Consider the following 16,018-nt stretch of genomic DNA (forward strand, 5'->3'; position numbering starts at 1 on the left):
GGGCAGAGGGGCTGTGGCCTGTGGGAACGGGGGGAGGTCTTCCGTGACTGCACGCAGGAGATAATGGCTTCCCAGAAGGGGCTTTTCCTTTTAGCTGGGTGGCCACAGTTGAATATCTGAGCTTTTAGACAGTCACCCCTTACTCAGGAAAGAAGATAGGGAAAGGATATTAGGGTACCACTGACCCTAACTGTGGACACTGCTTCTGTGACTGTAGTTTTGCCAAGCGTCTTCACAAGACCGTACGGCGCCTGGTGCCTGACTGTGACATCCGCTTCCTCCGCTCTGAGGATGGCAGCGGCAAGGGGGCTGCCATGGTGACAGCAGTGGCCTACCGGCTGGCCGATCAGCACCGAGCCCGCCAGAAGACCCTGGAGTCTCTGAAGCTGAGCCGCGAGCAGCTGCTGGAGGTCAAGAGGAGGATGAAGGAAGAAATGGAGCGAGGTCTGAGCAAGGAGACTCATGCTGTTGCCCCCGTCAAGATGCTGCCCACCTACGTGTGTGCCACCCCTGATGGCACAGGTATGTGGCGGGGCAGCCACCCGGCTCACCACGGTGGGCCTCTGTCCTGATGCTGAACACTCCGGGAGGACTCCCTGAGCCTCAGCGCTGGGTGCTTGGACCAGACAGTTAAACATGTTTTTTTCGGCTCTAGTCCTGGGAAATTCTAATGACCAGTGAGCTCAACCAAGGCATTCCTCTGCTAAAATCTGAACAGTACTAATATGTAAATACTTCATGAATGCTTCCTCTGTGTCAAACACGTCTCTAAGCAGCTTACACATATTAATTCATTTAATCTTCACCTGTTAATAGAGATTGGTAGTTAATTTGGTTTGCTAATGAGCTATGAATATTTTGCACAAAACTTAGGCACCAAGAAATTAAGAAACCTCTTCACACAGCTGGGAGATGGCAGAGCTGGGATTCAAAGCCAGGAATTTTGGTTCCAGGGTCAAGGGTTGGCAAATTAAAGTCCAGGGGCTAAATCTGGCCCACTGCTTATTGTTTTAAATAAAGTTTTATTAGTACATAGCCAAGTCCATTGCATAAGTATGGCCTTTGTGGCTGCTTTGTGCTGCCATGGCAAAGTTGTATGATTGCAACAGACAATTGCTCAGAAGGCCCAAGATGGTTACTGCTCAGCCCTTTACAGGAAAAGATGGCTGACTCCTTACTGTAAGTCTTGCAATCCAAGTAATGGAGGTCTTTTTCCAATTCAGAAAAATGACTCTTGAGCAGGCCAGTGTAGCTCGGCTGGTCCAGGTTTCAGAACTGGAGACTGGGGCTTGGTCCTGGCTCCACCCAATCCTGGCTGTGTGGCCCTGAGCCAGTGACTGACTCCATACAGCTCAGCCAGGCCTTGCTCTGCCATCAGAGGGGAATGCAGCGCCTCCCTCTGAGGGTTGCATAGAGCCTGTGTGTGAGGCACGTAGTGCATTGTGACTGTCCTGCAAAGGAGGGTTTCCCCATTCAGAAAGATTTTCCTTCAGTTCCCTTTAAAGAGCTGGACTCTGCTGTTGCTTCTGTATTCTAGACCCTAACAGAAGGCGGCCTCTGATTTAGCACAGATTGTGCGTTTGGATATTTTTGAGTTACTGTGTCACCATTTCCTTCCTGTGTTCTGGGGCTTTTGGGGACTCCTGAGGTCCCTCCACTTGACATCATTCGAGAACCACTAAAGAGCCCGCGGGTCTCTGGTCCCCGGGGGGCCTTACTGTCTTTACCGTTAGGTGGCGCTCGCAGACCCCGCCCCGGGGCTGCCCAGGGCCGCCGGGGAGAGCTCCCCGTGAGGGGACGGTGCTTTAGACGGTCGCTGTCTGGCCCCAGTGCATCATCTTCCTGGGCTTATTTTCCAGAGAAAGGTGACTTCCTGGCCTTGGACCTGGGAGGCACCAACTTCCGAGTCCTGCTGGTGCGCGTGCGGAATGGGAAGCGGCGCGGAGTGGAGATGCACAACAAGATCTACTCCATCCCGCAGGAGGTCATGCACGGCACAGGGGACGAGGTGAGGCGGCGGCACCGCGGGTGGGGGCCCCCGGGGACACCCCCTTCTCGCCAGGGAGGACAGTGCTTTCTCTGCTCCCCCGTGTTCCCAGGGAGGGCTCGGCGGGCCAGGGCCCTGGGCTGGCCTTTACTGAGGTTTGCATGTGCCGAGCTAGCGTACCTCCTGGGTGGAGGCCCCAGGCTGGTCGTGCTCAGGGGGCAGCCTGCCCAGGCGGGGGGCGCCCCTCGTCCCCCCCATCAGAGCCCGACTTTCCCTTGCAGCTCTTTGACCACATTGTCCAGTGCATTGCCGACTTCCTGGAGTACATGGGCATGAAGGGCGTGTCCCTGCCTCTGGGGTTCACCTTCTCCTTCCCCTGCCAGCAGAACAGCCTGGACGAGGTAAGATGCCTTCCTGGAGGGTCTCCTATGGGCTGTCCTGACTCTGATGGGCCAGAGTGTGGGGCGGGGGAGAAGGCTGAGCTGAGAGGAAGGGAAGGAGGGCGTGAGTGACTGGTCCTGGGGGAGGGATGGGAATAGGTAAGTCAGAGCCGGTGGGGGTGGGTCAAGTAGGGAGCAGTCTTTGGGATGATGATGATGATGCTAATCAAAATATTCACAACTGTCATCTTTTAAGCCCTTTATTCTAGGCTTCTCATGTATCTCATTTAACCCTCACAGCAACCATACAAGGTAGTTGTTTTTATACCCACTTTGCAGAAAGGAAAACAAGGTCTTCAGAAATGCCGGGTTTCTTGCACCAGGTCATAGAGCATGGGAGCGGCCAAGCCGTGATTTCATTCTGGTTTCCTGACACCTGAGCCCAGGCTGTCAGTTAGGGCTCAGCTGCTCCTGGGGCCCCTGCTTTGGGCTCAGGACATTTCCCTCCATCTCCTGTTGTTTGTATGCCCTGGTGTTTCTCTAGTCTCACCTTTGCTTTTCATTCCCTGTCAGCTGCCTTGGCTGGATGAAGCAGATGGTAAAGATCTGGTGCTCCCACGTGTGCTGGGCGTGGTGTGTTGAAGTTAGGATGGCTGGATAGGCAATGCTGAGACTCGCTCAGGGTGGCTGAGTGGTATGTCAGAGATCAGAATACTATTATTTAAGCATTTGTTCCTCTGTGTCTTGATCAGTGTTACAGAAGCTTGGTACAAGGGGACATATGCCGCGGGTGGAGTTGTCGGGGTACAGGAGGTGCTAAAGTTCCTGCTTTAGGTGCTTACAAACAAACTGGATGGATGAAGCAAGCTCAGAACTGTACGAGCTGCTCTTTGGAACGTGGCACCAGCAGGGCGATGAAGCCCTGAGGGTGACGCAAATCTGAGCACATACCCGGAGGGCACGAGGAACACTCGGTCAGAAGAATGAGTTGCTGGGGAAGGCAGGCAGGCAGGCCTGGCAGTGTGGAGGCCACGTAGGTGGGAACCGTCCCAGGTAAAGTGGGCTTGGAGCAGTGATGAGGAAAGGCCTGCATTTCCCACGGGGTCCCCGGAACAGCGAGCCTTAATTACATCAGTCAGCTGAGTTTTGTAGATACCTCGCACCCCTCCCCTCTGAGAGTTAAATTCGCCACGTGCACTAGTACAGGGAAGGTTTGAGAAGTCCTGCCTTAAACACCCCACCTACTCCAGTATCTCCCAACATCTGTTAGCATTTGCCCGGTGTTACTAGTCTGGATGGCTTTTAGCTTGTCCACCTTTGTCTCAGTGTATTACTCTTTTCGGTGTCAAGGCATCGGATTTTCAAAGCCTTCTCTTTTGCATCCATTTGCCGAAAGGAATTATCAAACATGTGGATAAGGACTGTAGGGATATTTAATGAAACACTACTTATTACAATAGCCGTTAGAAACAAACCTAATGGTTACAACAGGTGGGAAATAGTTAAACCGTGAGTCATTCACTGCCCTGTATCAGTGACTAGTTTTTTGGAAGAAATTTCAATGATTTGGGAAGAGTCATCGGTGGAAAGACTAAAACATATTTTTAAGAGAAGTATAATCTTTTTAATATAGAAACATACAAAAAATGCGATTAAAGGAAAGATAAAAACATAACATTCTAGTGTATATGCTTCTCGATTTTTCCTACTGAAACATTTTTGACAGACACGATCTTAATTTTCAAGCATAGCAATGTGTATATATGTGTTTATACATTTATCTGGTGACTCTCAGACATGTTAACTGTTTCTGTTTGTGCCTGAGTTGTAAACTTCCAGGTCATTGTATTGGCTTTTATTCTATAATGTTCTAAGTTTCTGTAAGGAGCACGTGTTCAGTCTAGAATTGTGAAAATTAAGAGCAAATGGAGCAGAAATAGGGGTTCCGTCTGTTGTTCTGTCTGTAAGCTGGGTTCTGCCCTGGTGAGATCACCCTGTTGATGGGAAAACCAGCAGGGGCCGAGGTCCAAAGGCCTCAAGCTGCCTGGACGAGCTGGTGGCGCCGGGCAGCTCTCCGCAGCTGCTGGGGCCTCTGCCTGCCTTAATTATTAAGGACCACCTGCAACAATGTTATTCGAACATTCTGTAAACTTCAGAGTGCCAAGTTCAAAATTTCATCAGAGATGTGAAGCTAATCTGTAGACAAGAAAATTAGGTGGCGGTCAGCACACGGTCGTTTGGATACAGGTGTGTAAACCAGGTTACCGCTGAGATTGTACTTTGTTTTTTGGAGTCTCCTGGGACCTGAACACAGCATGACACATACAGGTTGACTGGCGGTGCGAAACTTCTGGGCATGAAATGCCGCATTCGAAGAAGCCATGATGCATCTGCTCCTGGAAGGCTCTGTGACCCAGCAAAATGTACTTGCTTGCTTGCTTCCTACTAGAGTTGGAAAGTTAAGAGACACAAATCGACCCTTCTGTAGAGGGACAGGGCAAATCGCCTATCCCAGTGAAGGAAACGGGCGTACAGAACTTTGTTCCCTGGCAGGGGCAATTGTGTGGTGCTTGCGAGCCCATCCTTTGGAAGTGGCGGTCCCGGGGGCGCATCCTCCACGCCTCCAGGCTGCAGGCCTTGGGCAGGTTACTCCAGAGCCACAGTTACCTGTAAAATGTGCATGATAATGATGAGTATTTCCCGAGGTTGCCGTGAGGATTCAATGACGTACACATATGATATGCTTAGCCCAGTACCTGGTACATAGTAGGCGCTCTGTAATCCTAGTAGGGGAAACAGGTTTAGGATCATCTGTGGGCGAGATGATTGGTTATTTTGGTGGGAGGTAATTTGGATTTTTTAAATTTGTTTTTAATGGAGGTACTGGGGATTGAACCCAGAACCTCGTGCATGCTAGGGAGATGATTGGTTATTCAAGGGCACCTGTCTAACCTGTGAGGTTGAGAAACAGAGGCACAGCTAGGCCCCTGGGAATGACCCAAGGGCCCTTCTTGCTCCCCTCATCCCTGTCCACGTGTGATTTTTTTAGAGCATCCTCCTCAAGTGGACTAAAGGCTTCAAGGCGTCCGGCTGCGAGGGCGAGGACGTGGTCACGCTGCTGAAGGAAGCCATCCACCGTCGGGAGGTGGGAGAGGCGTGGCAGGAGGCCTGAAGTGGTCTGTGTGTTCCCAAACTGGGGGAGGTGCTGAGTGTGGTTGCTTTGGTCAGAGGCAGGATCAGGAGCATCAGCTTAGTCCCCCAGCAGTTCATGAGCATCCATTGTGAGCAAGCCCTGGATCTGGAAATGACCACAGCAAGTTCTGGGTCCATAAACAAAGCCATGGGCTGATGTCGGGTGCTATTGAGCTGTGAAGGAAAATGAAGTTGGGTGAAGACACAGCGAGTGGGCTGGGGAGGGACACTCTTGTAAACAGCATATCCAGGGGAAGGTCTCTGAGGAGGTGAGCCTGAATGAAAAGAGAAAATGAGCCCTGCCATATAAGATAAGTTTTATACACATTTAAATCTCCCTTGCGAATGTCCGAAGGGAGAGTATTGTGGTTCATCTGGGGACTGGGGGTCTGCTGTCGCCTGCTCAGGAGTTTGACCTGGATGTGGTCGCTGTGGTGAATGACACGGTTGGGACGATGATGACCTGTGGCTATGAAGACCCTCACTGTGAAGTTGGCCTCATCGTTGGTAAGGACCCGGGCTGCCCTTCCCTTGTGGGGGACACACAGCCCAGGCTGGGTGGGAGGCCGGTGCTGAGCGAGGCCCTGACGGATGTCACTGCGGTCGGCAGGCACGGGCAGCAACGCCTGCTACATGGAGGAGATGCGGAATGTGGAGCTGGTGGAAGGGGACGAGGGGCGGATGTGCGTCAACATGGAGTGGGGGGCCTTCGGGGACAATGGCTGCCTCGATGACTTCCGCACAGAGTTTGATGCGGCTGTGGATGAGCTGTCCCTCAACCCGGGCAAACAGAGGTAGGCACCCAGCTGCCCATGGGCCCTGGTGTGTTGATCCGGGAACTGGGATTAGTGGTGAGCGATCAGACCCTCTACACAGCAAAGCCCAGGACACTCGTTCTCTTGTGACGTTAATAGAAGAGATCTCTTTGGAAAGGGCTTCTTGTCAAGTACATCTAGAAAGTTCTGGGTTAAGTCCTTTTCCCCCTGCTGGACTTTGATGTTCTTGAAGTCCATCGGGGAAAACAGATCACAACGATTCTGTTACAGCGGGCATTTCGTATAGGGAATTTGGGATTTAGAGGGATGCTGCGGAGCACGGACGCCAGCACATGGAAGAGCAGCACCCACCCCGAGGGCGGGGAGGACAGGCAGGGGAGAGTGTTAAGACCTATTTCTGGGACTTGCGGGAGAACCGACAGCTGGACCACCTGCTGTCATCAGAGGGAGGAAGCATTGCTGGGCTGAGGCAGACCAGAGCAGGAAGCAGACGGGAGCAGCTCTCTTTCTCCTCCGTCCATCCACCAAGAATGTAGCGCCGTCTACTGTCTAAATGGACAAGGAACCAGCCCCAGCGTCAGAGAGCCCCTAGGACCGGCGTGGGGGTGGGGCTCTGAGCTGAGGGACGTGGTGTTAAGATCCAGCACACATCCCATGAGCAAGAGGTTGCATGTAGTGTTTCCTAACTGGATTAACCAGGGACCAGAGTTCTGCAGAGCCTTCTTTGCAAAATATTTCTCTGTAGTAGAGGTCACAGACACAGAGAAATGCCTCCAGGGGTTAGGCAGGAAGCATTAATGAAAGAGACTGAAACGAGACAGATTGAGTGGTGGTTTTTTTTAAAAATTGAGTTATAGTCAGTTTACAGCGTTGTGTCAATTTCCAGTGCACAGCACAATGTTTCAGTCACATGAATATACTTGTGCTCATTTCCATATTCTTTTTCACCATGAGCAACCACAAGATCTTGTATATACTTCCCTGTGCTGTGCAGTATAAACTTGTTTATCTGTTCTGCATATGCCTGTCAGTATCCACCAACCTCGAACTCCCAGTCTGCCCCCTCCCACCCCGCTCTCCCCGGCAACCACATGTTTTTATTCTACGTCTGTGGGTCTGTTTCTGTTGATGGGGTCTTGATTGAAACTGGGAACGTTGACTTTTTTGAAAAGTCACTGTGCAGAGCCAGAAGACCCTCAACTCACTGAGTAGCCATGTTTAGTTCTCGTGGCCAGGACGGGGGGGTTGGGGGGCTTCAGCTGGCACTGGCTTCCTGAGTGATAGCTGCTTAGGTCGAAGAGAAAGCATGCTAAATTCTCAGCAACGTTAGGGACTGAGACACCGCATCCTAGCCTTCTGGAAGTGTGGGGGTTGGATGTGCATTCCTTCTTGAGGAGTCTTGGAAGGGTCATGAACCCACAAGGTGGGGTCAGTCTCAGGGAACCTCGTGGACCTCAGTCTGTGCATCAGGCAGTATGTGTGGACACCAGGAATCCTGCCCCAGTGAGTCAAGTGGCGTTTCCTTTCCCACCAAGGGAAATCTGTCTGCCCTCCACCTTCTAATGCAGTGGGGAGGGGACCGAGCTGGTTTATCTCAGCACATCCTACCTACCACCTTCCTCCTTAACCTCCATGAACATTACCCTCACTGCAGGTTTGAGAAAATGATCAGTGGCATGTACTTGGGCGAGATTGTTCGTAACATCCTCATTGATTTCACCAAGCGTGGGCTGCTCTTCCGTGGCCGCATCTCAGAGCGACTCAAGACAAGGGGAATCTTTGAAACCAAGTTCCTGTCTCAGATTGAGAGGTGAGAATTTAGGGCCTGGAATAGGGCGGGGCCATTTACCTCCTCCTTTTCACAGACTGGCGAGCTGAAGGATTTCCACAGCTCAGGTAGGATCAGGGTGTGGCTTACTTAAAGGCCAGTTTAGTAGCTAACACATTCCATAGTGCCGTTTTAAAGCACTTTATGGACAGTTGGCATTTTAAGGGAAAATATATAATATTCTTTTGAAAAACCACGTGAAGCTGGCATGAGCCTGTGCCAAGCAGTATTGTTGGGTTTTAGACCAATTTCAAAGGCAGAAAGAAAGAGAGCTGCCCATAGAATGTAGACTGGGATGCACAGAGGAAGGTAATCCACTAAAGCACTTATGCTCGGCGCGAAGGTCCTTCTTAACTGCTGGCTCCAGTAACAAGGCAATCAGGATTAAGTCAGGCAATACAGAAACCTGTTTTGTGGCAGCTCATTAGAGCAAAGCCTGCTTCCTCCAGTCTAATGGTGGGAAAGTCTGCTCCAAATTAGAATGCTGAATTTCAGAGCCTTTTAAAAGTTGATACTGTGTTATTACTCTCAGGCATATAGAAAAATGGGAACTGGATGGCCCACATGAGTGGGGACCGAGGGTATCTGCACTAGTGAATAGGCAAAGTATGTTCTGGCTTGCACGTCTTGTTTCTTTTCTCCTTGGAGTGTCATTTGCACTTCGTGCACATGTAGATTTCAGACCACCCCAGCTGGGAGAGCAGAAGTAGAACAGGGGTCTGATGGCGGTTGGTGATGCTTCCAACAATGAGAGCCTGGACAGGAAAGGGCTTTGCAGCTGAAAACTTGTCACCTGTGAGCATCATCCCTGCCTTTACCATTTCCAAGCAAGTGGAACACATGGACAGTGAATGTCCTCTTGTTTTGAATGTCAGATTTTTTTTTTTTTGGTGGGGAGTGATAATTAGGTTTGTTTATTTATTTTTAGAGGAGGTGCTGGGGATTGAACCAAGGACCTTGTGCAGGCTAAGCACGCGCTCTACTGCTTGAGCTGTGCCCTCCCTGCCTTGAGTGTCAGTTTTGTAGCAGCAGTGGGTTACGTTGCCTGGACAGAGTGGCACAGGGAGCTGTTTCTTTGTGTTCCTGTCCATGTGGGCCAGTAGTTCCTGAACTGAGTTTAAGAACAGGAGCCATTGAGGGGAGGTTATAGGTCAAGTGGTAGAGCGCATGCTTAGCATGCAGTGGGTTCAATCCCCAGTACCTCCTCTACAAATAAACCAGATTGCCTCCCCCACTAAAAAAATAAATAAAAATAAAAGAACAGGACCCACCTCTCAGGGTTGGTGGGCCATCCGGCCCTCTCGGTACATGCCTGACCACTCGCTGTCTCCCCCCGCCCCAGTGACTGCCTGGCCCTGCTGCAGGTCCGCGCCATCCTGCACCACCTGGGGCTCGAGAGCACCTGTGATGACAGCATCATTGTCAAGGAGGTGTGCACCGTGGTGGCACGGCGGGCAGCCCAGCTCTGTGGTGCCGGCATGGCTGCTGTGGTGGACAAAATACGAGAAAACCGTGGGCTGGACACCCTCAAAGTGACTGTGGGCGTGGACGGGACCCTCTACAAGCTACATCCTCAGTGAGTGCCTGATGTCCACTCCTCCTGCCCATCTGTCTCCTTCCAGCTCTCCATTCTTTCCTTACTGTTTTCTCTCTCTCTCTCTCTATTTGATGGTGAATTATCAGGCATTCCGAAGAGTGTATATAATGTGTATATTATAGTTTAAAGATTAATGACCAGAAGTAGGGCTGGGTTTCGCCACCCGGCTTGGAAGCCCCTGCAAGCCCCTCCCAGCTGCAGCCTTCACATCCACAGAATCACATCCCTCACCAGGAGAAAGTGCCATGGTGACTAAGGCCCTTGCTTTCACCACCCCCACCCCCCATATATCTATGTATGCATCCACATTGTTTAGTTTTACTTAATTTCGGACTTACAGGGGAATCATATGGCACCTTCCCTTCTGTGAGTGGCTCTTCTCACACAGCACTCACGGTTTTGAGATGCATCCACATTTGTTTTTTTTTTAATTTAAATTTTGTTTTTTTTAATATTTTTATTTATTTCTTATTTTTAAATTGAGGTATAGTCAGCTTACTATGCGGGAAGGCTTATTTATTTTTAATGGAGGAACTGGGGATTGAACCCAGGACCTTGTGCATGCTAGGCATGCACTCTACCACTGAGCTACACCCTCCCCCTTTTGTTCACGTGTTGTCTATGACTGTTGTCAACGATAATAGCAGAGTAGTTGCAGCGGACCATAAGACCCACCAAGTTCAAAGTACTTTATTTTCTGACCTTTTGTAGAAGTTTGCCACACTCACCCCCTGTATGGAAATACTGAATTCTCTTTTCTTTTCACTGTTCCCTATCTGTCTCCATCTCTTCCCCTTTGTCTCCTCTCATCACTATTTCTCTTCTCTTTTCTTCCCTCGCCTACGTATGTTTTGAATAAATTATTTTAAACTCAGGAAGTTCCTCAGTCCTCCTCTGGAAGCTTCTCAGCTACAGGTTGAAAGGACAGAGCTGTGCCCCTTGCCTGGGCAGTGCGCAGGGCGGAGAGACTCATCGACTGGATGGTTACCTGCTGTCACCATGATTGTTACAGGGAGTTGAGGAACTTGCCCAGAGTCTACACAGCTTGAGTGAAAGGAGTGGGCCTTGAGAAGTTCCAAGTTTCTCTTGCTGATCAGTGTCGTGAAAATAAGAACCTGAGTCCCACATGAGGGTCAGGAGGCGGGCGGAAGTCCCGCCACCAGCGCTGGTGCTTGGCGTTGGGAACCTCTGTCCCCAGCTTTGCAGCTGGCGAGGAGCAGCTTGACCCTGCTGTGGTGGGGCAGATGCTGAATGATCTTTCTCTAGTCCCATATCAGGGAGAGTGTGAGACCCCTGTAAAGTCCCAAGAGCACCTCTCTTAAGTCTGTGCCTTTTGCCTTTGATGACATTTTGGGTTAGACATGGGTCTGATGTCAGTCAGTACCTCTGGGAAGTAGATTGTCACATGTGTGGGGCGTAGCCCTCCGCTCCAGAGTTGACAAACAGGTTATACACTTCTGCCAAGGCATGCTTGGGGCACCCACAAGTATTAAACTACTCTTTCACTACTTAGTTTTAAGAGCAGAGCTTGCCAGAATCTCAGACTTTTGTGCTAGAGTTGAATCTTGCCTTCCCGCCCGCCCACTGTGACATAGAATTTGGATAAGTTGCTGGTCTCTCCAAGCCTCAGATTTCTGAAACACAATACCTAGTTTCCAGGATCACTTCTTAGGGTCCCATCTCTGAGGACATAAACCAATCATGAATAAGGTTTTTTTTTCCTCCCTCTGTCTTTCTCCCAACTTTTCCAGCTTTGCCAAAGTCATGCACGAGACGGTGAAGGACCTGGCTCCAAAGTGTGACGTGTCCTTCCTGGAGTCAGAGGACGGCAGCGGGAAGGGGGCGGCTCTCATCACTGCTGTGGCCTGCCGCATCCGGGAGGCTGGGCAGCGGTAGAGCCCCTGAAGTTGGAAGGACTTCCTCTGGTTTCCCCTCTTTCCTGCCTTAAATTGTAAGATGCCACCCCCTGTGTCAGAGATGGACCCCTTGGCTCTTCCTTGGCAGAGAGGACCTTACTGAACTAAGTTTTGTCTCTGTCAACTCAGCCGTTAGAGTTTGGTGCCCAAGCATTGCCCCTCCCAAGATAAATGCAATTTGAAGTTAGGATTTATTCACAGTCTTCACAACCATTACCACTGGTTCTTTTAAAACTTGAAAAAAAAAGAAAAGAAATTGACCAGTAGTAATCCCCTGGCCAAATTCCATGTCGCTGTATCATCCTACCGGATGGGGACACTAATGACAAGATGCGGTTGCTTCACCTTGGAGCCTGCGCGTGACATTTCCAGGTGGAGAGCATCGTCCAGCAAGAAGGCTGATGCTGTTCCTCCTCCCAGGGACCTGGGGGGTCCCCACCAACTCCAGCCGGATTCTCCCACAGGCAGACCATTGCAGGGAGGAGAGGTGGCAAGGGAGGGGAAACCCACGGGTAGCCATGCGGCAGCCCCTCTTCAACCTCATCTACAAGCATTTGCCCAGTGGGTACCAGTGGATGCTGTTCCCGAACTAAAGCATCCTGAGTCTGAGTGAACAAAACCAAAGCCAGGAATTGACGCATCCCATGAGTGGGCTTGTCATCACATCTCCTCGTGGGGTCGCAAGTCATCCATCAGCAGTGGATCTTTGGCAGAGGGTCTGTTAAAAAAAAATTTTGTTTTTCCTGCAGAAGTGGAAACACTGTATTTTCATTTTAATTTATATTTGAAATGTATTTAGTTCATGAAGTACATCTGTTCCTTTATCCTGACACTGTACGTACCCGATCGGTTGTATGTAATGTATTTATACGTCAATTTGGTATGTATATAAATCCACAGGATCTCAGACTCAGCCTCATTAGTAGATCAGTGTAGTTTAAAGGGTGGAAGATGAAGATACTGACTGGTTACTAGAAATACCTCATTCACTTGCCAGAAGAGAAGAAAGCCTCTCTGAGGTGAGTGAATGGTCAAGCAGCTGTCCCCACCTCGTCCTCTCCCTGCGGAGTCAGCAGCTTGGAAGGAGGCTGGGGCTATGGACTGAAGAAACCACACCACCTGGCTGCTCCGGCAAGAGTTTCCTGGAGCCGTATTACCCGAGACGTTAACAGAGGAAGCGGGAAGCGTTTCAAACAGACTCTGCTTAGAAATCTTCATCCTTCGGGAAGTTAGTAGTGTTTTCAGCCTCCCTAACAAGATAAAGGAAGCCACCAAACACATGGAAACAATGTCCAATTGTTGCTAGCAAACCAAAACAATTCAACAATCAAACCAACAAACAAAACCTCAGGGGCAACACTGCTGGATTTGTGTGCCCTCCTAGCAAATTTCACCTCGGATTTGTTTTGTAAATGTTGTGCAAGAGGTGTTGTCCACAGACCTCCCTAGGCTGAGCTGTTTTAACGAGGATTTCAGACTCCTTTGAGGGGCAGGGAGAGGGACATTAAAACCTTTCTTACTCTGCTTTGAGAGCGCGGTTCATTCTGAATCTGAAAGCCCACTTCTGCCCTAAAATATGCACACACATTACACCTGAATACTTCGCAATAAAGAGGGAATGGCCTTGTAACCCTGTTGAGTAGGATACAAGGTTCAAAATCGAAAGATGGAACTGCATAACGCAGTAGCACCCAGTTTTTGCACATTTATCAAACTTGTCCTGAGAACAGTGTCTAGATTTGTGTGTCACTAAGGGATGCCCAAGAAACAGAGATGAACTTAAACTTGAAAATTAGGCACCGTCTATGAACTTGTACATTTTTAAAAGGTAGAGCTGTGTGTGTGTATGTGTGTGTTTTGCTATTTAAGATGTGCTGTTGGTTTTCCAAAAAGGAATGCTGGAAAATGCATTTTGAATGTTTGTGTTCTCACGTAGGTGACAGTTCCTTGCAGATGCTGCTTTGCCCATGTCAGTCTTTGCCTGGAAATGTGCTCAATGGCAGATCATCTCAAATCTTCGAGCACTCGGTTTAGTGAAGACGTTGTTGTGTACAGTAAAGAACTAGTTGAATTAACTGTGTGATGTTAACTATTATTAATAAATTTTAACATTTTTCAAAATACTCAGTGTGTGATTCATGAGCATTTTCAAAAGTGTAGTCATCTTTTGAGCATATTAGCACTTTCTGGCCCATCTGAGTAGTTGATGAGTGTCTTGATTTTGACTGTATGTGCTTGATAGGCGTGTGGCCAAGATGTCGTCTTGACTCCAGATATTTCTCACTCCAGAAACTCTGTCCCAATGGAAGTGGGAGATAAGCAACTTTTCTAGGCCGCCTTTGAGCCCCTAAACCTCAAGCATGAAGCCCCTAAACTGAAGCACCATGAGTGGCCCAGCAGTCTGCTGCTAAAGCAGCTCAGCTGAGATGTAGCAGAACCCTCAGGGACTCTGGCTAGTCTCTGTGGGCATGTGTGATTCGCATTCAGAATATAAAGCCCTTACATGAACATCTGAAAAACACCTCTGTCCTCTCCTTGCCAGTCTTTCAAACCCTCTCCCTAATACGCAAAATGCAAACCTGGGAAATAAACTCACAAATCCCCTGTGATGCTCACTGACATTGACATGGCCCTGCTTGACAATAACTGAGGGAAGAGACAGATCAAGGCTACTAGGATGCTGACGATAGCCAGGATGCAAAATCCTGCCTTGCTAGTTGGTGAAGGAAAGGACGTTTAAATTAGATCCCATTGGGGGATCCCATAGGGAGAGGTATAGCTCAGTGGTAGAGTGTACACTTAGCATGCATGAGCTCTTGGGTTCAATCCCCAGTACCTCCACTAAATAAATAAACAAACAAATAAATAATCAAACCAAATTACCTCTCCCGCAAATGAAAAGTGTCCTCTTTAAAAATAAATAAATTAGATCATGTTTTTCTGACTTACTGTTTCTGAGACTGTTAGCAGATAAAGACCCCAAATTAGAAAGCCCACCAAATGTGTGGGTCCTTGCCTGCCGATTCAGAAAGAATTCTCGATAGAGGCAGAGCAACAAAGTGAAAAAAAAAAAAGCTTCTTTATTGCTCAGAGAGAGAAGGGAAAAAAGGCGGAAAAGAAGAAAGAAAGAAAACACTGAAGCAGGTAGCCTGTTGAGACAGCTCTGGCCCGGGATCGGCCTGTGGGGTCTGACTGCAAGGCTCTGCCATCTTTATCTTTATTCTGCTGGAGCCGATCACCTGTTACTGGCTCTTTCCTCCCATGGGGCTCAGCCCCAAAGCAGAAACTCGGCAGGACAAAAGACAACAAGGAAAGAGGGGTACCGGGGTATGTCTTTGGGATTAATGCAGCAGTTGGGAAACAAAATGTCTTGTTGTATGGCTATGTCCTTGGAATCAAGGAGCCAGATGTGGGACAAGAGGAAAAACTTGTGATTTTTGTTGTTTTTTTTAACAGTCTGGCACTTTCTCTCCCTTGTTAATCAGCCAGTGTCAGTAAGCCTGCTTAATCATCTCTCTCAAGATTATGGCAACATTCTCATATACTGTTGGTAGAAATGCAAATGGTACAATCATTTAGGAGGGAAATACATGTTCTGTGTGTATTTGATATCCCTAATCAAATACATGTTTTGTGTAATTTTCTAGAGATTTGTGCAGATAATACATCTAGTTGGATTCAGATGTACAAAAAAAAAAAAAAAAGTCCAGTTGGAGACCAAGATTTAGCTTTAAGGGTATTGGCTACTGTCTGACTTATAATAACAGGACAGAGAAACTCCATACAATGGGTCTGTCTATCGCAGGCCAAGGTCTGGTTATGAAGACAAATCTCTAGTTATTTCAAACAGATTTTAACACAGGGACTTGGTTATATTCTTGGTGACGGAAGAGCTGAGAAGTCCCACAGTATGGAGAAGCATCTCAGAGATTAGCCACGTCAAAAGAAGCCACTTCAGTCCCCCTGGCTGGGCCAGAGCCCAAAAGCCGGGGAGGAGGTGCAGAAGCTGGAACCACAGAGCTGGGGTGAGGAGTGGTTAGAAATACCCTGGCTTCTGCCTCCAACCCTCTCATTTTCTGCAGTGTCTCCCATTACAGAAGAGTATGGGGGCCCAGCCCATTCTCTAGCGGCTCCCGCTCAGATTTCTCTGGGACTCTGGTACCCCCGCTAAGCCCTGGGGGGCCAGCAGGCTGCTCAGGACAACTTCGGCAGCACTGCCCTCCCTAGGGCCTTGCTGCCCCACTGTAATAGCAAAGAACAAATCTGACTGCAGATCCGATCTGTTCCTTTGGCTTTAACCTTGTGCCCTGTTTCCTGGGCTTAGTCCTGCTTGTTCCGCAGC

At 49.2% G+C, this 16,018-nt stretch overlaps 1 protein-coding gene across 3 annotated transcripts in view; it reads left to right on the forward strand.

Annotated features, from left to right (window-relative positions):
- Nucleotides 1–13,799, forward strand: part of HK2 (hexokinase 2) — a 63,124-nt gene extending 49,325 nt beyond the window's left edge. For all 3 annotated transcript variants that reach the window (XM_072937451.1, XM_072937452.1, XM_072937453.1), the window contains 9 exons: nt 218–522; nt 1,860–2,008; nt 2,269–2,388; nt 5,417–5,512; nt 5,967–6,066; nt 6,170–6,353; nt 7,990–8,145; nt 9,506–9,739; nt 11,512–13,799. In XM_072937451.1, coding sequence (XP_072793552.1) covers nt 218–522; nt 1,860–2,008; nt 2,269–2,388; nt 5,417–5,512; nt 5,967–6,066; nt 6,170–6,353; nt 7,990–8,145; nt 9,506–9,739; nt 11,512–11,656 — 1,489 coding nt within the window. In that variant the 3' untranslated portion in view covers nt 11,657–13,799. The remainder of the gene's footprint in view (nt 1–217; nt 523–1,859; nt 2,009–2,268; nt 2,389–5,416; nt 5,513–5,966; nt 6,067–6,169; nt 6,354–7,989; nt 8,146–9,505; nt 9,740–11,511) is intronic.
- The last annotated feature ends 2,219 nt before the right edge of the window (nt 13,800–16,018 follow it).

Source organism: Vicugna pacos, chromosome 15 (genome assembly GCF_048564905.1).
Source record: "Vicugna pacos chromosome 15, VicPac4, whole genome shotgun sequence".
Classification (NCBI taxonomy): domain Eukaryota; kingdom Metazoa; phylum Chordata; class Mammalia; order Artiodactyla; family Camelidae; genus Vicugna; species Vicugna pacos.